Here is a 27,865-nt window from a genome sequence, read left to right as displayed (position 1 = left end):
AGGAAGGAAGGAAGGAAGGAAGGAAGGAAGGAAGGAAGGAAGGAAGGAAGGAAGGAAGGAAGGAAACAAAACTCTATAAGCCCACATTGACCAGCAGACACTGCTCAAGCAGCTTAGCCAGCCCTCCTAGGCTTTGAAACTGTATGCAGAGCCAATGAGACAAATGTCCAGTGCTGCACCTCCCTCCACACGCTCTGCCTCCAGGTCCCCAGGCCACTGTTCTCACACATAACCCCCCTTGAATTCTCTGCAGTGGCCCAATGGGAAAGGAACAATACCAGAACCTAGCCAAACTGCTCTCCACTCGGCCTGCAGCCACCTCCCAACCTGGGACCTGGACACACTGTTCTCCACTTGGACTGGCACTACCTCCCACCCAGGACCTGGTCTCTACTCCCCACCCACAGACTTTTACTAGAACTACCAATGCCACTTAGATGAAAGCATTTGCGGCCTGACCACTCCCAAGGCATGTCCCCTGAAGTCCAAGGGTGGTCACTTTGCTTTCACAAACATTCAGAGCTCATAGAACACATCCCTAGATAATAAGGGACAGAGCAAGAAGATAGCAACCAGACATTCTAGAACACAAAGAAATGAACTTCCACTGCTGCTTAGTGCTATGCTAAAACAAAAACACAACTCTCCTTTGCTGGCCAAGGCGGTGGCACCTGTAGTCCTAGCACTTAGGAGGCTAAGGTGGGAGGGCACCTTCCCATAACTCCTTATTTTATTAATGGGTAGTTTATCCATCCTAACTGCAAACCAATAACCCAAATAAACAGGTCATCTCAACAGAGACACTGCTGGACTGGAGACTCATCTTATCCACATCAATCAGAATTCTTCCAAGTGCAGTTATAAAGCAATTCTTTTATTCTCTCAGTCTTTCCTTATGTATTTATTCTTGTGCCTCTGGTTTGGGCAAGGGACAGAAGTCTGCAATGTGAATTCATAGAGAGGAAAAGAAAAAAATTCCTTTACTATCACACTTTGTAAACTTCATATCATTACAGTTTTCCAAAAGCAAATAGAATCTCAATAAATACTTTAGACGTGAAATTCTGAAGAGTGATTCTGAAGAATGAGATAAAAATAGTTGAACTGCAGCTCACATTTCTTAATACCAGCACAAAACACCTTCAGGCATTTAGGCATTATAACAAATGTATTTAGGAAAGAGCATAATGTAGCAAAGTTCATATGCCTTTTCATTATGAATGTATAATCCCAAATTACATTCGTGTTTCAACTGCTCTGATTTCCAGAAACCTGCAGGCTCTAGAGTCAAGCTAGATAAATACCTGTGTGATTTTTGCCCTACATTTCCACCTCAAAACTAATTAGCAGGTCTTCAGAAACGTGACTTGAACTGGATCTGTTTAATCAGAGTTTTCCATGATAAATCCTCCCTTGCAAACTAATTTCTACCAACAGCAAATGTCACAAAGACCTCCTCAGTGTGAATCTCACTGCAATAAGAACGGGCCTCTGGCAGCAAACAGTTCAGCAGGAAGGAGCATGGACATACTGCCATATGCTACTCCAGAATGAGTGGGATCACAGCTGGGGAAGAACCAGCTGGCCTTCTACACCAATATAGCCACTCGGGCCACACCGGGCCAGCATCCAGTGCAATGCACTGCCCCAGTGACAGCTCACATTTCACAGACCCAGCACTGGAGCCAATCCCTCTCCTCAGAACTCAGCAAATAGTTTTGGTACCTTACAATATGCAGTGTCAATTAAAATGTTCACCAGGTTTGACTCCACCATTCTAAGTTTTCATGGACAGCTAATTCCCAGATCCACTGGTATAATGCTTATTCAACCATGTTACCAAATAAGCCATCCTTATGCACAGGTTGGCATTGACCTGCAAACCTCTCAACTTCCTTCTTTGCCTCTCAAATGGTGTTTGCCTGCCTATGACTAGAAGCAATCTCAATAGGTTACCTCTTCTCTGCAAAATCCTGCTGGTAATACATAGCTTTTTGTTGCCTAAACTCAATGACAGAGGAAGATTTTGGATATCTATGGAAGATCCATGCCATTCACCTGTTAGACACAAAAAGGACACACCAGTGGATAGGTGGAGTCTTGGAAACATGGCTGGACCCAAATACACAAGTTCTCTGCCCTCTCATCAACTTTCCACCATTGTTACTCTGCATTTTAAAACCAACTCATGTTCTCTGTGTTTCCAATATAAAGTAATTTAAAGTGCTCCCCCAATTCTAGAGTAAGGCTAGTAGGTTTGGCCACACAGGACTTTATGGTTTTATTGTGAATGAGTCTCCCAGTTATGGGATAAACCTCCTATATAGAAGACCAGTTGTAACCTCACACCCCGAAGTCTATGTCGAAGAGGAAATAACCCACTGTGTTCTTATAAGTAAACACTAAAACTGTTTTCTAAGATGTCTACATGAGGCTTTACACAGGACAAACACAGGATGTTTGTATGTGACAGGCAACTTGCTCCTCTCATCCACTTTTTAAGTCCTTTTGGGATTTAAGAAATGTGTTCAAATCTACCACATCAGAAAGTGCAGCCATTTGCAACACATTTGCCAGATCAGTACCTTCCAAGTCAGCATGTATTTGTTCTTGAAAATATAATCCAGCAAATAAGTTAAGTACCAATTAAGGAGCTTTCTTTGGCTACAATGGAAACACAATGCAAATGCTGAGATTTTTCTATCTAGGCAAGGGAAGGAAAAGCTGGTTTTACAACTATACCTTTTTTCCCCTTAAAAGTATGTAATTGCACTCTCAGAGTGAAAAGATTAGTTGCCTTCAACAGATTCTCAGGGAAAAAAATCCTATTATTTCCTTCCTATGAAGGAGGAGTAACATCTTCCCGTAATTACAGGAAGCTGTGCATTAAGTTGCCAGCTCAGGAAGAGCCATTTCCTAATAAGATGCAAACTTAATTCACTCTCAGTGAGTCAGAGATAAAGAATAAGTTCTCAGCCTAATGCCTGCCTTTACCTGCAGTCCTTCAGGTCATACCCCCTCAATAAGAGGCACAAAAGAACAAGCCACTAATTAAGAAAAGCCCCCTCAAGGCTTTCTCCTGGTCTCTGTTCAGAGTGCACGAGGCCTATTTACTTTACCAGATCTGAGGCAAAGGCCAAAGTGACAGCAATGTGTACAGGCACTCGCAGAACAGAAAAGCAACTGCCCCTATTCTTTTTTTTTCTTTTTTTGGGTCCAGTCATGGGGCCTGAACGCTGGGCCTGGGCGCTGTCCCTCAGCTCTTCAGCTCAAGGCTAGCACTCTACTACCTGAGCCATAGCACCACTTCCAGCTTTTTTCTTTTCGCTTATGTGGTGCTGAGGAATCAAACCCAGGGCCTCATGCATGCAAGGCAAGCGCTCTACCACTGAGCCACCTTCCCAGCCCCTATTCTTGTAGACACTTTCTGGCATCTATTGGTGCCATCAAGGACTTGTGCCTCCTCTTTTATCAGTGACCACATGGCAGGCTGACCCTTAGCCAACAATATGTCTACAGAGGTCTGCCTCCTCTCCCATCACTGTCTACACAGTCACCACTCACAGAACAACACTCTCCACCACAAATGGTATGCTGTCACAGTTTCTTAGTGCCATTCACAGATGTAAACCACCACAGAATTGAGGAGGAGTCTGAGAAATGTTCCAGTCCAAAACCCTCATTTTTCAGAATGGTAGTACTGGACAGTTGTTACAGGTACAAAGTTTTGCCTCCATTAGCAGATTCTGACTCCTTTCTTCCTAGACATATAATACTTCATTGGATATTTATGTTTTGGCATAAACACCAAAAAGACATTGGCCAAAGATCTGACTCTTTCTTTCTTTTTCTATGATTTATATAGATGCAAAGTATTCACCTTTAAATATTTTCTGCAAAACAAAGATAGTTTTGAGTTCAAATATCATTATTACCAGGAGGTTGGTCATTGTCTGAGACCAAATACTTTCTCTTATAATCATCAAAGGTTTCAAAAGAGACCCTTGAAATTCTTGGTTTTATAAAATTGGAAGAAGGAGAGAAGACAGGGTGTAAGAAAGTACAATCAGATCAGGGAGAAAAAGACTGAACGATGAGGACTCACAGCTTAGTGTTAGCTCAGAAGTAAACTGATTTCTTGCCTGACATGGCAAGAATGGGCCTCCTCTCCAGCTGGAGGCAGGCCAGCCTGGGGAGGGGCAGCAGGCCTGAGCAGGGGTGGTTGTGACCCTGCCATCTCTCCCATTGGGGATAATGAGTCTCCTCATGAATCTCACACAGAAAGGCATGAATTAAGGGCTACAAATAGCAAAGGACCATCATCTTTCCTCTCTTTCCAACTTCTTGTCTCTCTCTAAAAAGAAAGGAACTGCATGCAAATTCAATTGCTTTCAAACTCTGCAGCTTTGCATTCACCCTCCAAAGTGGGCAGTTATACCAGATTCTTCTTGTGAGTTTAATAGGCCATTCCTACAATGAAAGCTACTATGTTGGGCCAAAATTAAAATACTTGTAGTTCCCACCATTCTTGACCATTTCTTAATCTTTATCTCAAAAACAAGGGAAAGAAATATGGGAAACAGAATAAGCTCTGGAGAAAAAGAGATGAGGGTTCAAATCTGGCTCTATCCCTCACTGCTAGGTGGTCTCAGATGTACCACTTTATCTCTTGGAGTCCCTGTTTCCACATGTGCAGCTACATGGTAATTACCTACTAGGCAGGGTTACTGTCTGAATTACAGGTTGTACTGTACCAACTTTACAGAATGACAGTGGCATAATTGCCGTAGCCTGTATAAATGTTAATAACACCACCGTGACATTAATCTGCTGCTTTGGGATACATGTACACTTGGGAAACACAGCCTGGGGGAGTCAGATTTGATGATGCTGTGCTAGAAGCTGGCTTAGTCTGTGCTATACCCTGCACCCCATGTTTCTTCAAAGGAATCTCCTCATTACCTATCAAAGAGGCCAGACACCAAACTGCACATTATAACTTCTTGGAGCTTTTGACCTTGCAATCTTTTAACTAAAACTCACCACCCCAAACAGACGCATGGTGCTCCTAAGAATGATTTCCACACTAGCTTGGCCATTGTCAACAGAAGCCTTCCTAAGCTCCAAACCTCATTAGATCATAGAGAGGGGTAGGAATCTGAGCTTAGTGAAGTGTATAAGACTCTACCATCTGTAAGGATTTGTATGATCTCAGATTTTGCCCTCTGTACAGAAACATTTGCAAACTAGAAATTACCTGTTCAGCTTCTAATTAGCAACACCTGCTCTGGGAGCATTAATCCCTTTCTCTGCTTCAGTAAGTGATAGTCAAGCCCACCCAGTGGTCTCAGCAAAAACAAACAGAACACTCCCAGGATCCAGGTAACTATGCAGTCACAGAATCCTTCAGATTTATGCAGAAAAAAAAACACCACAGAAATCTTTTTTTCCTTAGTATTAATCATCTCATGAGGGTATCAACACCAAGAGCTGTATTTGCTTGTGGATACCTGACACCTAACTACCTATGAGTCTCAAAGCCATTCTACCACACTTGTCCTCATCTGGCACAGCACAAAGTCAGTCTTGAAAGATGGGATATGGAGAAAAAAGAAGGTGAAGGAGAGGCAAATTCACTCCTTCACTCTGCTCTCCACATGGTACCACTCCTGAGACTCCTGAAAAATGTCAGCTGTACTCGCAGAACTGCTCATTGCCAATTTAGCTCCTCACAATCATGAGGTGTCCTAATTTTGAAGAGCTCTCCCCACCAGCCATTCCAACTTGGCAATCCTCAAGAGTCCAGCCTGCTCCACCTGCCAGGAGCACATGCGACATGCACTACTGCACAGAGGATGTCCTACAGGAAAGGGGCAGTGCTGAAATTTCACCTGCTAAGGAAAAACTCTGAGTGTGGGACTGCACTCTCTTGAAAGAGGAACAGGACTCTGCAGAGCAGCCACCCAGTGTCCCCATGGGGCTGAGAGAGCCACAAAGAAGCAGGCAGCTAGCAGGCCATAGAAAGAAACATGGTCCAGCTCACTCACCTGTCTGAGTCCCTTAGGCATCTTCTTTCTCTTCCCAAGGTGCTGGCAGAGGTTGCGGTCATTTTCTCGATCGGAACTATAGTGGTGTGGGTGGCTGAGTCTGCTCTTCTTTGAATGAAAGGACAAACCGTTGGTAAGTGCTTCTCGTTTCTTCTTGGTCAGGGGAGTCTGACGTTTCTCCACACGTTCCTGAGGCTTAAGTGCTACATCTTTCTGTAAGAAAGAGAGAAGGAAAGGTAAGTGGTGGTTATAAAAGGCATTTACAATCACATCCAAAAGACAGGCTGAATAGAGTTACTAGAAAGGATAGGAAAATGGGATACAATGTGTAAAACTTAGAATTATGGTTCTCACTCTCTTTCTGATTCCCCAATGCCACCACAAATGTGTCTTATTGGGCAGCAAACTCAACAGAGCACCAAGCACCACTCCATTACAAGTGGCTTTCCTGGTGCTTAGGACGACAGCTTTCTGTCTGATTCTGTACTTGGCACAAAGGCTTTCTCTCTGATTCTGTGCCAGGGTTGTCACACAATGGCATTCCCAGAGGACACGCAAAACACTTTCGAAGGTGGTCTATGAATTATTATAGTTTCCAAAAAAGAGTGCTAAGTGCTGCATGCACTTCCATAGCAATTGCACAGAAGGGCACACAGCAGAGAGGACAGAAAGGAAGCAGCTGCTAGTTCCTATGGTCACCACACTTCCTGAGGGCACCACATCTTTACAACAGGCTCCTCAGAGCATCTCTCATCTCCATCATACTGTCACTAAAACCAACAGCAGCAACTTGTCCCTTGAGGAGGAGGAGGGTAATCAATGTCCTACATTGGTAAGGGGCCAGAGTCTCAGGCCACAGGACCTGGTAGAGTTCTGGTAGGGTTCCTACAGGAAGATCAGGCCTGAGCCTCTGATACCTCAAGGCCTGGACTCAGTCCATGTGTGGCATTAGTTATGTCATAGACCAAGTCCTTGCACTAGGAGGTCAATTGTGAATGAGTTCACAGAACATCAAGTGGCTTGATGGGTGTCACTTGAATTCTGAGAAATGCTGCACACACCGAACACTACACAGAAATAAGATGGCACTGAACTATTTATAAAGGAGTGAATACAATCCTGGCACAAAGCAAAGCTTCTTCCTGGAGCCTCCTTCCCACAGTTTGTCTAGTTCTAATTAGTTTCTCTAGTCTTAATGGCATGTTTCAAACCAGAAATCCCCTTTTCCTCTATTCCCTTCCTCACAACCTCTAACAAAGTGAAGCAAGCTAGAAAAGCGCGTAGTGGCAGACAATTCAGGAACCTAGTAGGCCCTGCTGCACATCAGCAGGATCACAGGAAGGAGCTGAAGTCCCCAGAAAAGAGCAAAGGTCTTGAGAAGAAGGTATTAGAGATATAGACCTTCCTGGAAGACAAATGCACGATTGTAGGTCTGACTTCCAGCTGCCACTACTGCAGATGGCTTGTCCTCTGCCACCTGACAAACAAAGATGTGCTGAGAGGTGTTGTAGGGGACAAGCTGAGATCGAGTTAAGTCAATGGCCATTGATTGCACAGCCCTAGACCTTGCTCAACATGCCAAACTCATGGAACATGTTCAATAAACATCTGTGGAATTGAATTCCTTTGTCCACTGCCCACAAACTCAGCTGGTAGTCAGGCATCTGCTCAGCTCAGAAAGCTTCTCTGCTTAGTCTCACATTTCACCAACTTGGTCAGCTACCAGGGGAAAACATTCAGGAATGATGGCCATGCTAGCAGGAGGCAGGTGGGCTCAGGTGCAAGGGGATTGAATTGTACTGCTTCTGAGGGTCACCCTCACTATCCACAGGGTTAGAAACCCCTTCGTTTGTCAAACAGTCCAACCACTGCCCTGCATCACATTCATGGAGAGGATCCGATTAATAAACAAATGATATTTAATAATGTATCAGCTGGGCTTTGGAGGAAAATTATATCTTTCTCTTTGGAGCCCAAATCTTCTTTCATACTGAAGGTGCCTCCAGAAACTGATGTGCAATTCCATACAAATGTGAATTAATATTTATGAGAGTATGTTATAATTTTTCCAAATCCATTTTATTTTCATGCAGCATATTAATCAGGCATTCTCCGGCACTGCAGAATAGCTACACAGAGCAAATGGACCCCATGCCATGACATTAGCTGGCAGGAGACCTCTCAAGCTCTGTCCCCAACAGTCATCTCAGCTCCAATTAGCACTGAGGTTTCCACTCTGGAGGGGGTCAGAACATGTGCAGGGGTGCAAGAAAAGAAGAACCTTCTTAAAGTTTTCACATTTGTGTTTCTAAAGAGTAGAGTTCACCTTAATTTTTTAAAAGATAAACCTTTATTGTTAAATTAGACCCTGTGGTACAAATCCTAAAACTAGGCCACTGCCTATGGACATTAATTGGCTGCTTACTATGTATAAAGTAAAATAAATCAGTTAACTTTTCAATGAACAAAAAAAATACCAAAAACAGCTCAATATAAGCAATGTAAATCAAAGGCAAAAAGACTGACTATAAGCTAAATCAGCTTATCAGCATCCAGAGAAACTGCATAATGATTACATTCCTGGGTGTGTATTCACCAACCTACCACCAACCAAGTGGCCACCAGTGTAAGAATTAAAGAAACCAAGCCACTCTCTACAGTTCTGCTACAATATGTGGAGGAAAACAAATAACTTTGGGGGATCAATGAACAGCAGTGTTCAAAGGCCTGTTGATTCATTACTCCACTATGATCTAGCTTAGTGGTTGCCAAGGGAAACTGTCCATCAGAGCAACTTGCAGGCTTTTATAAAATGACTAAATCCCACATTGTGCAAGGGAGGCACTTAGCAAATGAATGAGGGCTGGCAGAATTCTCCACTGGAAAATATGCCACTTGGCATAAGGATTATTTTAAGCTAAAGGCACTTGAAAAACAGTAGATACAAGAGAGGTACTCTGCCCTCTGCACCAGGAAGAGAGGAGAGGAAGAAAGAAGAAGAGAGCCAGAGAACTCTGGAATGAAATACCACATGCCTGCCTGTGGCAGAAGAGAAGAAATGTTGTTACTTAGCAGAGATATCCAGAAAAAAAAAAAGCCTATGAATGACAGCTATGAATGGTCTTGTTAAAATAACACCTATCCTCCTTCAGCCACCCAATATATTTCACCTTTCCACAGTTACTACTAAGTTCTGTTCAGCCTACTAAAGAACCATTTCGGTTTGACTTTTTTTTTAAAGAGAGGGTCCTTCTTTTCTTTTGTGGGCTCAAAGACATGTAAAAATATGTATGCTTTTTTCTGTCTCATTAATCTCCTTTATGTCAATTTGGTTCTTAGGCCCTGCCAGAGACCTAAGGGGTAGAGATAAAATTCTGTCTGGCCTATACAAGTACTAGGAGAGAAAGGAGAGCAGGGCAGAAGGACAAGAAAAATCTAGAAAACCTGCCTGCCAGATTCATTAACAAGCTTGGAGCAGGAAGGAGAACGAGCCAGCAGCTAGCCAGTAGAAAGCTGGGCCTGAGTTAAAAAGGCTTAACTATAGTTGTGGGCAATAGAGGGCTAAGGGTACAAGCCATATGTAGCCCATAGGAACAGCTTCTGCAAAGGGCTGAAATGATGTGATTTTTAAGTCAGCGGTGATGGGCAGCAGGGTCACACCCTGCACATGCAGAGAGAGGCTCAGAGGCTGACGAACCAAAGCAATTTCCCTCAAGAGCAGCCCTCAGCCCTCTTCAAAGCAGGTGATCTTGCTCTTGACTTTCCTTCTCCCAAATTACAATCTCCCACTCCTGAATTTCAAAATGAGATGGTTGGGTGTTGTGCAAACGAGGGGAGAGCAACAAATTGCAGATGAACAGTGTGTAGGCTGCAGGGCTCCATTTGCTGATTACAGAGGGAGACAGAGACAACAGAAGATGAGGGCACAATTTGCTTGCCTTGCATGAAATGGACTGGAGAAAGCCTCCATCTGATTCTCTCAACCAAACTAATGTGAAGGCAGCCATCACTCTGCAGAGCATCTGTGTGGTGCATATGCATGTGCCTGCATGCCCATCTATATAAGACAAGGGGAACACAGTTTAAACACAATGTCTTCTGCAAGTTATTTGATGTTAGGGATGCCCAAAAATGTATCAAAAAAGCCAGGAGAAAAAGAAAAAGTGTTTGCCTGTCACCATCAAATGACAGTAATGGCTGTGTGCTGTCTTTTTAGTCTGTCAAGTCCTTTGTTGGTTTATTGTACAGCACTTGTATCTGTTTTCGAGCCATTTTTACAAACACTAATCTCATCAATGCCTCAGTGAAAACAAGGGCAAGGGTCTACGGTGAGAAGAAGCATTAAAAAGATGGCAGACAGCACTTCAACCTTACTGTGGGTCTGTGTTCACACAGGTCCCCTTGTTGGACTTGGTAGCTAACAGACTTAGGAACCTCTTTCAGGGCTTATCCTTCTAGAGTAAGTAGAGGGGACTATGTGTAGGAATCTGTAAAGTATCCAGTATGGAATTGAAAAAAATTCAAATGTTTACTTTTGAAGAAAGGGGTGCTGACACCAGTAACCAGTGTTGAGCTGAGGGCCCCAAGCACACACTCAACTTCATTCTGGGCTAGCTAGCACTCTATCTCTTGAACCATGCCTCCAGTCCAGCTTAATTTGTAGTTAACTGAACATAGATGCTCATGTACTTTTCTATCTGGCTGGCTTCAAACCTCAATCCTCTAATCTTGGCTTCCTGAGTAACCACCAGGAATACAGGAATGAGCCACCAGGCACCTGGCTCAAATGTCCACATTTTAAAAACAAACATCAATACAAAGGCATCAGCTGGAAATATCAAAGAGGATTTTCAGACTCCAGCTGCATAATTGAGATGAGAGGAATCAATAATCTATGACAGCCAAGGAGCTAAGGGTTGGCTGTATGCTGCCATCTTTGACAGAAAGTCAAAATATATGGTACACGGGCAAAAAGAGAAGAGCACAGATCAAAGGGAGGGAACGCAGACTCAAAACAAACCACATAAGAGATGGACAAGTGACTTTAAGCAAAGGCAATCCTGTGGAAAAATAGTGGCCTTTTCAAAAAATAAAAAAGGAATAAGTAGCCATGTAAGAAAGAAATTAATTTTAATCCACACCTTGATCCAAATAGAAAAACTGAAAAATTATATTATAATACAAGTGTAAATTAAACATTATAAAACTTCTAAAGGAAAATAGGGGAAAAATAGTAACCTTGGGTGGAGAAAGCACAAACCCATGAAAGAGTAAGTGGGAAAATCACATATTAGCAAAAATTAAAACTTCTGTTCTTTAAAAGACACTATAAGAAGCTGGGTGCTGATGGCTAACACTTGTAATCCTAGCTACTCTGGAGGATGAGATCTGAAGATCTCAGTTCAAAGCCAACCCAGGCAGGGAAATCCATGAGACTCTTACCTGCAAATAACCACCATAAAACTAGAAGTGGATCCATGGCAAGTAGTTGAGTATTAGCCTTGAGCATAAAAAGCTCACAGACAGCGCCTAGGCCCTGAGTTCAAACACCAGAACTAGCACCAAAAAATAATTAAAAAATAGTTAGAAAATAAAATAAGCTACCTTACAGAAAAATCTTTACAAAATGTTTCCATGGTTAAAGTATGTATGTAGAATATATGAAAAACTCTGACAATGAAAAACCAAACAATATGCTTTTTTTTAGTTGGCAAAAGATTTAGACAAACTTGTCACTAAATAAGGAAGATATCTAGATGGGCAAAAATCTGGAAAGAGAACTAACATGGGAAGTCACTGGGGAAATACAACCTAAAACCACAATGTACACAACTATCTTAGGATGGTTTATAAAGACATGAACAAGCAAGTGCAGACAAGGACAAAGAGGGAGTTTTACACACACACACACACACACACACACACACACACAAATACATTCACAAACATACTGAATTAAAAATACAGCTACTTAAAGATAGTAAAAAAAAAAATGGTTAAAGACTTGTATATAACGGGGCTGGGAAGGTGGCTCAGTGGTAGAGTGCTTGCCTTGCATGCCTGAGGCCCTGGGTTTGATTCCTCAGCACCACATAAGCAAAAAGAAAAAAGCCGGTAGTGGCGCTGTGGCTCAAGGGGTAGAGCACTAGCCTTGAGCTGAAGAGCTGAGGGACAGCGCCCAGGCCCAGAGTTCAGGCCCCACGACCAGACCCAAAAAAAAAAGACTTGTAAATAAGTGCTCACATCAGATTTGTTATGAGATGAAAACCCCAAAGGTACATCAATAGGTGAATGGGTAAATAAAATAAAAGCAGTGAAATACTAGTCACTCTATAATAAGAAAAACCTGCTAACAAAAGCTATACTGTGACTAATCTCAAGAGAATTATACCAAGTAAAAGAATGCATTCTGTATCGAAATGAAAATTATCAGCAGTGGGAAACAGCAGACTGGTGGCTGCCTGGGAAGGGATGAAGGGATGGCACAGAAACCCCAGGAAGCTGCCGGTGACACACATATCAGTAGTGCACATGCCAATGGCACACATGCTGGTGTGTATTTTGATTCACATGCAGTTGCTGAGCCTGTTAATTCTGCCTCCACAAGGCTTTTTTATGACAAATGGCAGACCCTGCCATGGTGCCCAAATGGTCATGTCAGGATTAGCAGTGAGCACATTCTGGTTAGTGTCCATTAAAATAGACAGTGGTGCTGCTCTGGATGGACTGGCTTCTGGCCAAGTATGACCACAAAACTCTCACTGGTGATAACACTAATTCTGCACACTGTGTGTGTAGAGGGAGAGGAGATCACCTCATCCTCAGGGCCTAGCTGGAGGTGAACCTACTATCACTTATGATAGTCAGTTCTCCATGATTCTTTAGAAGTTAACCTTTAATCAAGTTTACATATTTTTCTTCTTAGTACCATTTGGTCACATTGACTTCTACAGGTTAATCAAAAAGCCAAGAAGCATACATTTTTAATGTTCCTAAATGTACAAACACTGAGGAGGCTTATTAAAATATTTTTAACATATCATTCACATAACCTAAAAGAATCCAAATGAAGAGCAGAGGAAAAAACTTTTTTTAAAAAAATAAAGTACTGTGAAAGTCAGTCTATAAAAGCAACTATGAAAGGTGCATTGCCAGTATCAGAGGAGAGGAAAAGAGAGAAGAAACTAAAAAACAACCTCTCAAGAACAGCCAGGAGATGACTGCTAAGCTGGGTCATAGGATGAGCACACAACCATCAGCTTAAGTACGGCTCTGCACTCGGTGAATCGAAAACATCTCAGCAGTCTCCTCTTCCCATAGATAATTGAGAGTTGGCTGCTGGTAGACCTTAACACGCTCAAAGTGCTTGAGTCCCTGGCAACCAGATGTTACTGCTTAAAACAGTTTAGGCTCTCAGCCCTGAAGGATTCCTAAAATTGGATTACAGTCCCTCCAGATAATCTGAGAAATACGGCATGACGAAAGGAAAACCTTCAAAAAAATTAACTCCTCTATAACAAGCAACAGTCTGAAAGCTGAGCTCCCATGACCGAGGCAGAAAATCTCATCAGCCAGGGCTTAAGGGCAGTGGCGTACACAAAGGGCAAGTCCAGGGGTGAAAGGAGCCACACAACCAACCGAGCAGAGCATAATGGAAGCTAAAGGAGAAAGAGCATATCTGGATTCTCAGGCTCTCTGAGGTCAGAAGCCAGGCCTGCTAACAGGAGAAGGGCATGGGGAACTCTCTAAGTTGTATCACTTTTTCACCTCATAAACTCAATCCTTTCAAGTAACATGCACATCCAAGAGGACACTAGGGTGGCCCCCTGATACTAGCCACTATCCTCTTCTGTTTAAATACAGTATGCAAATACAGATGCCGGGGGGCTCACACCTGTAATCCTAGTTACTGTGAGATCTGAGGATCACGATTCAAAGTCAGACTCTGTGAGACTCTAATCTCCAATGAACCACCAGAAAATTGGAAGTGGCGCTGGCGCTCACATGGTAGAGCACTAGCCATGAGCTGAAGAGCTAAGAGACAGCACCCAGGCCCAGAGTTCAAGCCCCACAACCAACAAAAAATAAAAAATAAACACCAAGCATTCTTTTTGTTTAAGGGCCTGAGAAGGCATTTTTCCATAAACATCCAAATGGCGCGCACACACACACACACACACACACACACACACACACACACACATCCTCCAAGAACTTACAGGGTTCTGTAACACACTCCCAAGATGGGTAGGAACAACCATCAGTAAACCCATGAGCCTTAGCTAGTTACCTGTGGAAAGCATGACTGTTCCCTCCTGCCCTGCCCTGCAGCGCAGACTGAAGCTCCTGAGTCCCTCAGCATCCTTCATCCCTCAGCAAGGTGACAGCGCCTCTGAGCCCACCCTGCACATCAACAGAAGCTTGCTTCTCCCTTTCCTCAAAGCAGCCTCTTTGATCAGTGCCTGCTCTCTTGGGCTCAGGAGCAGGGGTCCCAATCAAAGCCTCACCTACTCCCACACACCTGGCTGGGCCCCATTTCTGTTGTCTCCATGCCAGACTGTGGGGGAAACAATACTATTCCCCCATAGACTAAAGATGTCTATAGACAGGCAGGCCTCTACAGATACCGTATTCACCTTATTCAGCCAAACCAAAGACAAAAAGTGAAGGAACAGATAGCAAAATGTCAGGTCTTGTCATCTCCTTTAGGCTTGACAAAAAGGCCAAAGTATGATTTATCAATGCCTCTCTATTCACTGAAAACTCAGAAGTGATTGATACTCTTATCCAGACAGTCCAGACAAGGACCCTGATTAGCAACTAAAAACCACTTTATGTCCCATGGGCTGATTCAGATTAGTAATAAGCACACACTTCCTTCTCTTCTCCGGATTCCCAGGCTCTATCTTCACTTTAACCCCCCATTATCCTCAGGAGTGGTCAGCAATAGCTTATCCATGATGGTACTGTAGCTATTGTGGGGGACACACACCAGACAGTGGCTTCCCTATCGGGAGGAGACCTGCAGGGACAGGCATTCTGACTCTCATCCTTTGACCTTCTCTGGATTTCCATAACAATTGTATGGAGAAGAGAAAATGATGCACGTATCATTGATTCAAAATACAGACACCTTTAGCAACTTGGAAGAGGTGGTAACAAAGCAAAACGAAGTCAGACATAGTTTGAAGCAAGACCAATTCTGGACCATGGATTCTGCCATGATATACTGGTTCAGAGCCCATCTTTCCCTGGATAATCCCAGCAAGGGAGGAAAGAAATCCTGATGTGATTTCAGAATTGTACCAAAGGAAGCAAAAAGGAAGACCAACAATAGCCTTTCTGGCTTTGGCTTTTATTTTCACTTCCTCTTTTCTTTGTATATTACTAGGATTTGAGCTTAGAACCTCGCTCCTGCTCTAACTGAACCATACTCCAGCATTTTGTTGCTTTTGTTATTTTTTTCAGGTAGGGTCCCTCATTTTTGCCCAGCCTGGCCTTGGACTATGATCCTCTTACCTGTGCCTCCTATGTAGCTGGGATATCAAGGTGTATCACCATCATGGCCATCAGCTTTGGCCCTTAAGAAGTCAAATCTGAGCCGGGCGCTGGTGGCGCACGCCTGTAATCCTAGCTACTAGGGAGGCTGAGATCTGAGAATCGCGGTTCAAAGCCAGCCCGGGCAGGAGAGACCATGAGACTCCTATCTCCAATAAACCACCAGAAAACCGGAAGTGGCGCTGTAGCTCAAGTGGTAGAGCGCTCGCCTTGAGCTGAAGAGCTGAGGGACAGCGCCCAGGCCCAGAGTTCAAGCCCCATGACCGACAAAAAAAAAAAAAAAAAGTCAAATCTGCATTCAGAGGCAGCAGAGGACATCTTGGTATCTGAATTTATTTAGTGTTTAGCTGAGCTGTTTTAGAAGCAAGGTGATGACTGGAAACAAGAAACCATTTCTCAGAGAGGCATACTTAAGAAAATGAAATGAGAGAGAGAGAGAGAGACAGAGAGAGAGAGAGAGAGAGAGAGAGAAGCACATTCTGTCCACTCAGCAGACAATCCATTTAAGACTCTTCAGATGCAGGAAAAAGCAACTTCCGGCAAAATTGTGTTATGTGGCTGGCATGTAAACACAGTCATTCATAGTATATTAGGAAGTGCACAGGATGGAGGCAGCTCATTCACCATCCAAGCTTTCAAAGTGGTTCTGCTAAGTTAGAAAGAAGGAGGAAATCATGATTAGATGAACAAGAATGATGTTTCTCCCAGCTCTGCAGGCTGTGGCACTGGAGATGTTGGACAGACTGATGCGGAGGAGCAACAGGAGAGGGCACAAGTGCCTCTTTCCCCTCTGGGAGCACTACTGTGTCCTCAAAGTAACCAGAACTCGCTTCACCAGAGCAGAGAGCAGTCTAAGTCAAACTGTAGCAGATGGCTCACTTCCTTAATCCCAGCTACTCAGGAGGCTAAGACCTGCAAGTAGTTTGTGGTTCAAAGCCAGCCTGGGCCAAAAAGGCTACAAGACTCCACCTCTAATGAATCTGTGAAATGCTGGACTGAGGATATGTCTCCAGTAGTAGAGCACCATCTGTGAACATGAAATCCAAGCAAGAGCTTGTGGGCCCCAGTTCAAGCCCTAGCACAGGAAGTGGGGAGGGGTGAAATAGGGAGGGAAAAGAAGAGGAGCAAGAGGAGGAGGATGGTACAGAGGCAAGTGAGATATGAATTTATAGCCCTCCATCACATCACCTCTTAGGTTCTACAACTTCCTCAATGTTAGTATCTTGAGAAGCTACTTAGCACAGAGAGCACAGTGAAAATGGTCATTAACCATAGAAGGATATTCCTGAATTCAATGGGAGGTTTTCTCCCAGATTATGCTTTTTAACCCTTTCAACACCTCTATGATATTCCCCTTATACATGTACACCTGTCACAGGTATGTTTTGTCCTAATTAGGTTGTGATTTGAGAAATAGATATGTTTGCTGACATGTCAGACTATATCTAAATGTAAAGCAAGGGGAAAATGTATGATTTCCCGTAACTACTAACATTTGTGTAGCAATTCAAGAGTTGAAAGAACTGTATAATAAAAATTTAAAGCCATTAGTTATATCTTTAGGTTTCCTAATAACGCTCAACACTGGTCAACATCATTGTCTTTTTTTAAGAGAAGAAACAGAGGCTTGGTAAACCAATGATTGCCCTAAAGTCAAACAGACATTCACACAGAGCTCTCTGGGACTCTGACACTATTTTCAAACTCTCATTCCCCAGTCTGTAAAACCAAGGTGGGCTGTGACCTGGTCTATAAAGATTAGGATTATGGTCTTTTGTTTGTAGGAAACTAATTTTAGTCCAGTATTGTCAAAATGACAAACCCTCTGCACACCTCTACATCCACTCCAACATAATCACAGACAGGCTACCCTTTGGGTCAAATACCTGAATTCTTTCTCTCTCTAAAGAATTCAAATTAGCAATAAATATCTAGACAAATAAAACCTCTGTCTTTTCTCTCCAAACTGACAATCTATACCATTTTATTTCAGGGGTGAAAAGAAAACTACTTTTCTGATCTTAAAAACTAAGCAGCTATACAGAAGCTGTAGACACTGAATTCCATGTATTCTGCCAATGTGACACAACATATATTAACAGTGGAGGTAAGGCATCTAAACACCTGCAGCTGCAAAGGTGGAAACACCGCTTAGCACATGGTGCCAATAAATGCCCATTCCCCAATGAGAAGACACAAGCCTTCCAATTCATGGAGTGTGTCCACATAGTCCAGCCTAACCACACTGCTCCCTCTCCCTTTCTTCTTCTCTCTCTCCTCACCCCTTCTCTCCTCTCCCCACTCTGCTTTCCCCCCTCTCTCTTCTCCTTCTTTCCCCTCTCCCCTCTCTCTCCTCTCCCCCTCCCTTCCTGCCCTCAACCCCCTCTCTCCTTCATCACGTGGGTCTTCTATTGCAGGATTTAGGCAGACAATAATGTCTTCCTTTAACATCATGTAGGTAAAAATAAAACTCAATATTCCGCAGGTTTTGCAGATACAGAAAACTGCTTAATACATACCCAGTGAGCTGAGACATGCCAAATAAATTCCTTACACTATCTCTGCAGAGAATAAACTAGACTCTCTGCTTTCAGAGATGGGAAGAAGACAGACCCTCCTTGCAGTAGGCCATGGCAGTGCCTAGAGATGTAGTCAGAGTCTCCTTGCAGCAGGAAGCAGTGCTACTGCCGAAACAAGGGAATCAGGCAGAGATGGCTACACTGTTACCCAGTTTCTTCAGCAAGACATGGTCTTGTCTCTGTACCAAAGTTTCCTATGGATTTAGTGATGTGCAGGACCTTATTGGTTCTATCAGTTTTGATAATGGAATCAATCTCTCCCTTTAGAAGCGCTGGGTTAATGGCAAAGTTTATTAAACAGCAGGCAGTCATTCAGAAAAGATCAATAAGGACATGATTACAGAGTAACCAGAGGATTAAGCACAAGATTTATCACAAAATTAAACTGAATTAAACGTTCTCTGATAGCACTTGAAATGCTGTCAATACTTTTAACTCATAATCTATGTTTTTGGTGTTCACCTAATAGGCAGTAGGAATGTCTGATTTGAGAAAGTGACTGCTGTATAACAACAAAGCCACAGAGATATGCTAAAAGTTCCAAGAGTCCTTTCTGGAAACATCTTTATGGCTTGAAAGCCATGTTGGAATCCTTCCACAGCGGCTGTCCTCAGTGAGCACAGCAGTCACAGAGCACACATGCGCCACCTGTCCACTCCTGAACCACACGGGCATATGTATGGGTCTACATCTTAGAAACTTTACCCCACACTCCATGCTCCCAACATCCCCAAATACTGGGCCTGTCCAGCTGAGTCTCAGAAACTTCACAGACTCCCAACAGGCTGAACACCCCACCTGTCTGCCCCAGTCAAGCCCATCCTGGGCAGGTCCATGTCTTAGAAACTTCATCCATATACTCCTCGCTCCACATTTGGAACATGTTGCCTCACAGGAAACATGTACTGAGACTCCAGTCCTCCCTCAATCCCATGAGGAGCTTGGGCTGGAAGATGTCATACAGATGTCAGGACATCAACTCTTCTCTCCCATGCCCCCAACTCCACCCCCTGCAGGATTTATTGACACCACCACAAGCTCAGCAAATTACACTCATAAAGGTGAAATCCTCATCACAGCTTCCGAAAGGGAACCACTCACTAAATGAATGGCAACAGCACATACACTGGTAATCGGTAGGGGAGTCAATACTCGTGATGGCTGTTAAAGCTGACATCAATACCACAGCAAGCGCGAGCAGCTCTGCAGGCTGAACCATAAAGGCCAGGCCTGCTGTGTGAGGTTGGGCGGGTGTGTGTTTGAGCAGATGGGCTGCGCAGCAAATCCATTTGGGGACAAAGATGGAGTGTATAGTTTAAAGTTGACTTCAGATGGCAGCATCTTTAGGGGAGGCTTTCTTTTCCCCTGACCAGCTTGAATCTGCTGCCAGTACAATTCAGCCCCCACATGCCAAGGTCCTGGCCTGCCTTGCCAGTCTCCACAGCAACCCAGTGACAGCTGTGGCACTCAGAGGGGCAACAGACAGCATAGAAACAAGATGCCCAGGCTGACAGCACCCTGCAGTTTCATCATCTCCTTATCAGTGCACTGATGTACACCAGATCTATGGACAGCCTCAAACAAGCCACAGGGAAGAGCAGCGCCCCCTGCCTGGTACAGAGCAGTGCTCTGCTCTGCCTCCACCACAAAAGCTGGGGCTGCATGGATGCACACAAAAGCCAGAGCTCTGGACAGTCACAGTCATGCATGGGTAGATCTTACCAAGTTTGGAGACTGTCCCACACAGTGGAGCCATTCCAAAGAAACGGGCTCCTTTGCTGCTGTCCATACCCCACAGTTACCTGTTCTCCTCCCTGTCTGATCAATCTAGCCCTGCTGCCTCAGCAGATGCCTTGGTGGCAGTTAAGGCTGGTTCTGGGGACTGGTGGTGCCATTTTGTATGTTTGTGACCTTGAAAAAAATATCCAGACCCTCCAACACATCTTTTCCTCCTTCAATACAGAGTTAGAGTGGTGATGTTTGATGAAATTTGTGGAGAGTGAGAGCCTGGACCATTTCTTGGCACAGATAAATACATGACAAAGAAATGGGAAGTGAGGGTTTCTTCCTGCCTAAGGATGGAGTGTATAGCTTAAAGTTGACTTCAGATGGTACTCCATCTCAAGTCTTTAAAAAGGAAAACTAATACTGTCAATCATTATGAAAGGCTCCACTTGGCATTAGAGGGTAAAGGGTAGGGTGCATTCTTCATATATGCACTAGACTTGTTAGCTCAGTGTCTTTGGGTGTGCCAAACAACACAATCATATTGTACTTAGTCTATTGCTTTTAATTACCACAGTACCCTAGGAAGCTTCCATTTTCTCATATATAAAACATTGGCTAATAATACAACTAACATAACACGGCTATTATGATTAAATGAATTAATATAATGTCCAGGATATCTAGGAGCTCAGTCAAAGCTAATTATATCTATTACTATTAATTAACTTTCCCAAGGTCACCCAGATAGGGCTCAATGCAGATCTGCCTGGCTCCAGAATCCATGGCCTCCACCCAGGCTAGAACTGAGTCCCATGCCTGATAGCTGATCTGAAAACAGTCCAGTCTCTACATGTGGTTTGAGACTTGGTATTTCCATGCTTAGAAATACATTGTTTGTTTTTAAAGTAAACAAATCACTTGGTCTATTTAACTTGAAATAATGCAAAGAAATTACAATAATCTTTTGGGAATCATAATATCATATAAATTTCCAGTATTTCTTCCTAAATGTCCCTTTTGTGATTTATGAGATATGCAAACAAGAGAAAGCACCAAGACAATGAAAAATGGAGGGTGGGATGGAGGCAGAAGCATTTCCTCCTTACACATGGAATGGGAAGATAGAAAAACTTCAGGGAAGTTTAGCCTAAGAAAGGACACATATTTGTACTTGTGACAAACCCAAAATTAAAAAGGCCACCCTGTTAACTATCCTCAGAGACCTGAAAAAGCATTTGCCACCAATTCTGTCATAAATCTCCTTCCAACTGCTTCACCCCTGCTGGTTTTTCAAATGAGACATCTGTCTATTTTCAAAGGGAAAATAAATGCATACAAAATAGTTACTGGGTGCGGTTCAACAGGAAAAAAAAATTATCTACAAGGTTTCCTACAGGAGCCTAGTTTTTAAAGAAAAAAAAAGTAGGTTGGTTGAACTCTAGTAGGTCCTCCCTCCATGTAACCTTCCTGCCTGGGCCTAATGGAAGAGGGTGGTATGGAAAGGCTGGGACTTCTTCCCCGCTGAGCCCTGACATACGCAGCACCACCATTTGGGAGGCAACATTATATGCTCTTAGTAGTAGATTAATGAATGTAATTACCTAGCATTGTGGCTGTGAATGCTGCAAAACAATAATTTATAGAGTGCTGTAAAGTTCTAATGTGTTTTTATGTCCATAAACTGCTTATAAAAACCTAATGTATTTGTACAAGAACAGCCTAAGTGGCTCTCAGCTGAACAGTGAACACAAGTGTCTGAGCCTGGACGATTCCATGCGTGTGTCTTTATAACCCATGTCATAATTCCATGTCTTTATAACTCGACCCTAAGTGGTGAGCTGTGAGGAGACAGTAACAGCCACCAAATTATACAAATAATCCTGGGCATGGAGACAGGGCCCAGCCTCCCTAACCATAACCAGAGGGCTTCAGGCTGTAATTAAATGTGGGTGTGGGCTCTGACATACACTGGGGGCCGCTTTTCCTTTCACCAGAGCTCCTAGCAGCCCTGCCCAAAGTCCATCACCTGCACCTGGAGGTGGAACTGGTAGAGAACAAAGGTCATGAGAGGTCACAGGGAAGACAAATTCTCCAAACTGATCACTACTTTAGAATGTGGGTCACTACTGCTGGTCTTGCCTATTTCTGCCAGTAAACTTGCCAAAAAAGGTAGGAAGAGCTTAACACTTTTGTGTTCTGAAGCAAACTGTCCTTTTGAGACACAGTCCAGGCTATGAAGCTTCTCAAATGATTGTCTGGATAAATGATTAAGTGTAGGGGCCAGGGTGGCAATAATGCCTACTAACAGCTTTCTCAAGCCAGAACTGACCCCCAGGACAGGTACCTTGCCCGATCCATTTTCAGACCAAGGGCTGTGGCCCACAGTAGCTTCTCATTGTACTGCCTGTTCTCCCAAGATAAGTTATTTAGCATTTTCCTCCTGAAAATTGGGGATGATGACCTGCACTTCGCACACAGGACTGTTTGGAGTATAATAAGTCATATGAAGGGCTTAGAGGGGGTGAGGACATAGGAAATGTTCAATCTGCACTCGCCCAAACTTCTGCTAGCACACTGGGAACAGGTGCCATGGGAATGTGCCAACAAGGAGAGGGACAAATGGCAGAATCGGCCTTTATTTTCTGGAGGAAACATTCAAAGTCTCAAACATCTACAACCGAGTGTTGTAGATTTATGCACTATTTATGTGACACAACAGGATCAAGAAGAGAAAGCAATGATGTGCATGTGTGCAGGAGAAACGGGGAGCAGCTCTCCTAGAAGGGACCTCAGGCTCAGGGGAGAGGGGACAGATGACAGGAGTCCCTACTCGCTGTTCCACTTCCCAGTAGTAGCATGTGGTATTTCTTTGAGTAAATGTCTTCTATCATGCTTAGAAGGTGATAGCTTCAGGAAAAAGGCAGGTTGGAACCCCATAAGAGCTGCTGTTTGAATACAGATACACAATGGTGTTACATCAGCAGCTATGCAGGAATGAGAAGCCAGCTCAAAGACACACACTCAGGGTAAATTGGTATCAGAGCTAATACATAATTGATGCACTTCCTAGTTAAAAATGCACTGCTCTCCAACATTCCCAGGATGAGGGATGTGATTCGTATTCAATTAAAAGCTCCATCTTGTCCAAGGGAAAGAATGCTGCCTCTCACCCATAGCCAGGCAGCTGCGTCTCTTCCGCCAGCCTGCGATCCCACCTTTCACCTGGGCCTCCAGTCTGATCTGACAGTAGGTAACAGAACAGAAAAGGCATTCCCTACTCCTCAGATGCCAGCTATGACCCTGGATGTGAGTCCTGGTTCCTTTCAGTCAGTCTCAAAGACAGGGGCATAAAGTGCAGAAGTACCTCCTGCACACCACTGCTGCACTGGTAAAAGCCCAAAGAGGAACTGGGCATAGCAGGGTTCTGGGTTGTGCCAGCTCTCCCCTGCTCTGCACACCTTCAGTTTCTCCTACCCCAAACCACAGCTCTCCTGAAGCTTTCAAGTCTCAGTTCCTCTTCAGCTTTAAGTTACTGGTCCTGTGGGAAATGTCCTTGGAGTCATCCACTGCCTTCAAAGCTGCCACCCCGCTCTGGTTTGCCTTTTTCCCCTCGCAGTTCCAGGATGGCAGCAGGACCAATGAGCGGTGCCGCTCACCCTCTCTCCTTATTTGTGTTCCCCGTCTACTCTTCCAGCCACCAGGAACCCATCACTTTTGGGATTCCTCGCAAAAGGTTCATGGCTTCCCTCAACTTTCTCCAAATTAATAGTATACATTCTTGTCCTTCTGTGGGCCCTCTATGTCTCCTGGCTGTGTCTCTGCCCATGTGCCCATGTTATTTCTATACCTCATGTATGCTAAGCACTTTCTGTCTATACCCATGTTGTCTGTAAGACAGTACACGGGGAGGAAAGGTAGGCCACAAAAACGGTATGACCCTATTTCTCATCTCATCCATCATCAGTCTCTAGTTGTATGTCTGTTTTACTGTCCATGTACTAACCTAACACAGTGACATATTACATAAAATGTTAACATGAAAAAACATGTATAAGTAAGAGGATGCTTATTTTAAGTAATCTGAAGGATTACAATCAAAAAGAACACAGAGACTTCCAGTTTACACCACAGAGAGGCACACATGGTGACAGAACCCTTTCCCACACTTCTTTAGATACACAAAGCACCCAACACACAAAGAAATCACTTACTTATTCTTTGACCTAGTAACTAGATGACACATACTCAGAGGGCAGGAAAGGGTGCTCTGTGGAACAAATCCTAGTGCTTGGCAAATAAAGAAATCACTAAGCTGCAAGAAATGAAGCATGCTCAGACCACATGCCAGAGGATCATCTCTGGCATTAACAGCACAATGGAGACCTCAGAGGAGCCCTGGACCTCTCCGTTACACATCTCAAGCTAATTAGTAGGCAATCATCAGACACAACACAGGTTACAGGACCTGACCCCCTGGGTTTCTTTCAGCAAAGCCTCATGGACTTAACACATTGGAATAGGATATTGTACTGAGAAAGACAAGCAAGAGCGACTGGTAATAATTCTTGTTCACCAACGTGTTTTTCTCAGGAGAGAAAAAATATCTAACCTCCCAATGCCTAAAGTAGTTAAGGTGGGCAAGGGAACAAAGACATGCCTTGGGTACACAATGGTAGATAGAGAACCACTGAGGTTCATAAGGTAAACATCATAGATGGGTACTGGTGACTGACACCTATAATCTTAGCTACTTACAAGACTGAGATCCAGAGGATCAAGGTTTGGAGGCAAACCAAGCAGAAAAGCCCATGATAACCAGCAAAGGGTGGGAAGTATGGCTCAAGAGTAGAGCACCATCCAGGAGCAATCCCTGATACTGGTTTAATAAAAAAAAAAAGAAAATGTCTGTCCTTGACATCAAATATCAAACTGACTTCTATCAATTCCATCTTCTTAATCTCTCTGTCACTTAATACAGACTTCTCATCTCAACTTCTCTATTATAACACTCTAGCTGGTATCCCTGTCTCAGGGGTTGCATCCTGCTGTACAAGTGCAAGTGACAGTCTGTTAGCACCATGCTGGATACTGTCATAGGCTGGCCACTGATCCACTCCAATCTCCAGGGCTACCATGACTGAGGCCCTGCTGGTAGTGCCAGCCTCAATCTTTGTCACCATCTCCCATTCCCCTCTCCCATGCACTCACAGTGCAGACCTACTAAAGTCTCTTTCAAAGAACAATATCCTCTGCTAGGAATATTCTTCCCACTCTCATAGCTTGGCTATCTCCTACCTAGCTTCATGGTCTCCATCACCTCTAACAAACACCTTCCCTCACGTATTACAATTTCTGTGTACTTTTTCAACCCATTATCCATTTATGGACTTCTGCAGAACAGGGACTAGACCTTGTTATCATATCCTCGGCATCTAGCATAGGACTGTGGGTTAGTTATAGGCAAATGCTGCGGGAAGATGTAAACCAGCCTCTTCCTCACAGGGCATCTCTGTACAGGACAGCCTTGCTATATGAAGTAGAGGTGATTCCAGCCACACTCTGGTACACTCTCCTTGGGCAGAAAAGCTATATGTGGTATTCTAATGAGATCCATGTCATCATTAGGGTGGATTCACTTCCATTCCATGCAGTACATCTCTAACATGTCAGGACTAGTTAAAAAATACACTGATCTAGGCTCTACTCTCAAGAAGCAACCAGCAGGAGCAGTATGAGTAGCTCACACATATGACATCCTTTCTCCTGGTCAGCTGCTCCTGGTCATCTGTCTCACTGCCACCCCATGCAGTAGGAGCTAATTCCTTCACGTTCACAGTGAGGAAAGGGACATGTAGCTTCCAATCCTTGCCACCAACAGAATCCTCTCAGAGGCATATAATATATAAAGCAGTCTCTAGCTCCTAGGAATATTTTCTAAAGTTCTACAGCTGTGCCATCAGGTTTGAGAGCGACTGGGTGAAGTACCCAAGTTCTCAGCTTCTGTGCTGCAGAACCATGATGATTACTTGAAGTCAGCCTGGTTTCAGAAATAGATCTGTACCTTTAAGATACTCCTCTGAACTTAGAAATTCTGTAGCATTTATCCATTCTCCTCACAGTCGTACCAGGGGATGTCCTTTGGGTTAGTAAAGGAAAATCTCTGTAGATTCGGTACAGATTTTTATCAAGTGCCACCCCAAACAGGAAAGTCAACTGCATGGCCCTCATCTGAGAGGGCAAAGAGAGTTCTTGGCCAATAGAATAGCAATTCCAGCCACATCATCCATAAGTTCTACTTCACACCCCTTGCTGAAGGGCCACAAGGGAAATGGGTGTTAATATGACACCATTTAAGAGAAGCAGAGAATGCATTTACTCAGAAGATGACAAGTCATAAGAAAATTGATTTGTATAATTGAGGAAGGAAAGGGCTAACATTCTAACAGCCAGCCTTTCAGTGCTATTTTAGATATCACCCTATCTCAGATGCACTAGAAACCAAACACAGAAACATTGTGTTTTAATTTCAGCACTTAGAACAGGATTCAGGTGCACATTCTGACATAATACCTGACACTGATCTATTAATGGCATACCCAACATGACAGGAAGGGGAGAAGGTGGCAAAAACCTTCATGCACATTGGAACTGCAATGGAAAGGCGCAATGGATTAATATTCTAACCTCTATTACTTTTGAAGCCTGATCTGGGTCATTAACGGGTCATTCATGATTTTCTCAATGAGAAAAAACTATGAGAGGGTATCAGGTCTGGCATATTCTTTGCTGTGCTTCCTGTTTAAGGTCAGGACCAGCTTTCTGAGTATATGACTTGTGCACCTGCCAGGGGCACTGCACTGGGAATGGGTCCACACTTGGTTTGATCTGGGTTGTTGTTGTTGGGTTTTTTTTTTTTTTGCAGTTTGTTTTGGAAGTGAAATCAAATGATAGTGGAACATGGGAATGAAAAAGGAAATACATGTGAGAGGCATTGCTGCTGTTCCTTGCTGCCCTGTTTGCCCAGCACAGAATTCCAGGAAGCCATAGCTTGGTAGAAATACAAGTTCAAGGTGAGGTTTTTGTATGAGTAAGTAAGAGAAAGCATGGAAGGACAAACTTCCCCTTAGAATCAGAACTTGGGTTTGAAAGTAGGACGGGCAGGGTTCTAAGAACCATGGAAGACCAAGGTCTAACATATTCTCCTGGCTAAGAAAAATTACTTCCCACATCAGTGCCAGCCAAATACTTGGCAGACAGTACAAGAAGGAAGGAAAGGAGAGGGCAAGCCAGAGCTTCTCCTCCTTGTCCTTCCCTCCACATTTCAGACTCAAGGTATACAGTTTAGGTTGAAACAGCTGAGTGAGCTCTATGTGGTACTCCTGCTGCTATGTTGAGAGAGGGAAGATATAAGATCGGTGAAACTCAATCAAATAATTTGAAATCTGAATGTGTCCTTATTTAAAACAAATGGCAAATATGAAAGAGTTGAGAGGGAAACCTTAGAAAGATATTTTATCTTTTGATGCCTAGAATGGAAAATTTCTCCTGCCTTTTGAACAAGGAGCTTCACATCTTCATTTCACACTGAGCCCTGCAAGAATACAGCCTTCCCTGATCAGGTTAACCTCATTCAACCAAGGGGTCAGTAAGAAACAGAAGCAAAGCAAACATCTCAGGAAAGCATGAGGTGTTAATTTCCATTATCCTCAGGGCTGACACAGTTCTGAGGGCTTAGGACAGTGGTTTGATTTTCATTTTATCCTAGTACATAAATATGCATATATATACACACATACCATCACTGTATAATAACACTGCCCTACCATTTTTCTTTTCCTCTATTTGCATTTTAAGGCAATTACTCAGTTTTAACTGAAATATCAACATTAGCTTTTCTCTAAGCAGTATTGTCAATAAAATGATGGTTTGCTGTAATAGTTAATTTTTTAATAA

General features: G+C 43.5%; 1 protein-coding gene across 1 annotated transcript in view; it reads right to left on the bottom strand.

The window, feature by feature from the left end:
- Positions 1-27,865, bottom strand: part of Auts2 (autism susceptibility candidate 2) — an 824,367-nt gene that overhangs the window by 565,069 nt on the left and 231,433 nt on the right. The window contains exon 2 of the mRNA XM_013033172.1: positions 6,048-6,260. Within this exon, the coding sequence (XP_012888626.1) occupies positions 6,048-6,260 (213 nt within the window). The remainder of the gene's footprint in view (positions 1-6,047; positions 6,261-27,865) is intronic.

This window comes from Dipodomys ordii, unplaced genomic scaffold (assembly GCF_000151885.1).
Source record: "Dipodomys ordii isolate 6190 unplaced genomic scaffold, Dord_2.0 Scaffold164, whole genome shotgun sequence".
In the NCBI taxonomy this organism is placed as follows: Eukaryota; Metazoa; Chordata; class Mammalia; order Rodentia; family Heteromyidae; genus Dipodomys; species Dipodomys ordii.
The sequence above is the reverse complement of the archived record's forward strand: the minus strand, read 5'-3'. Positions and strand labels throughout refer to the sequence as shown.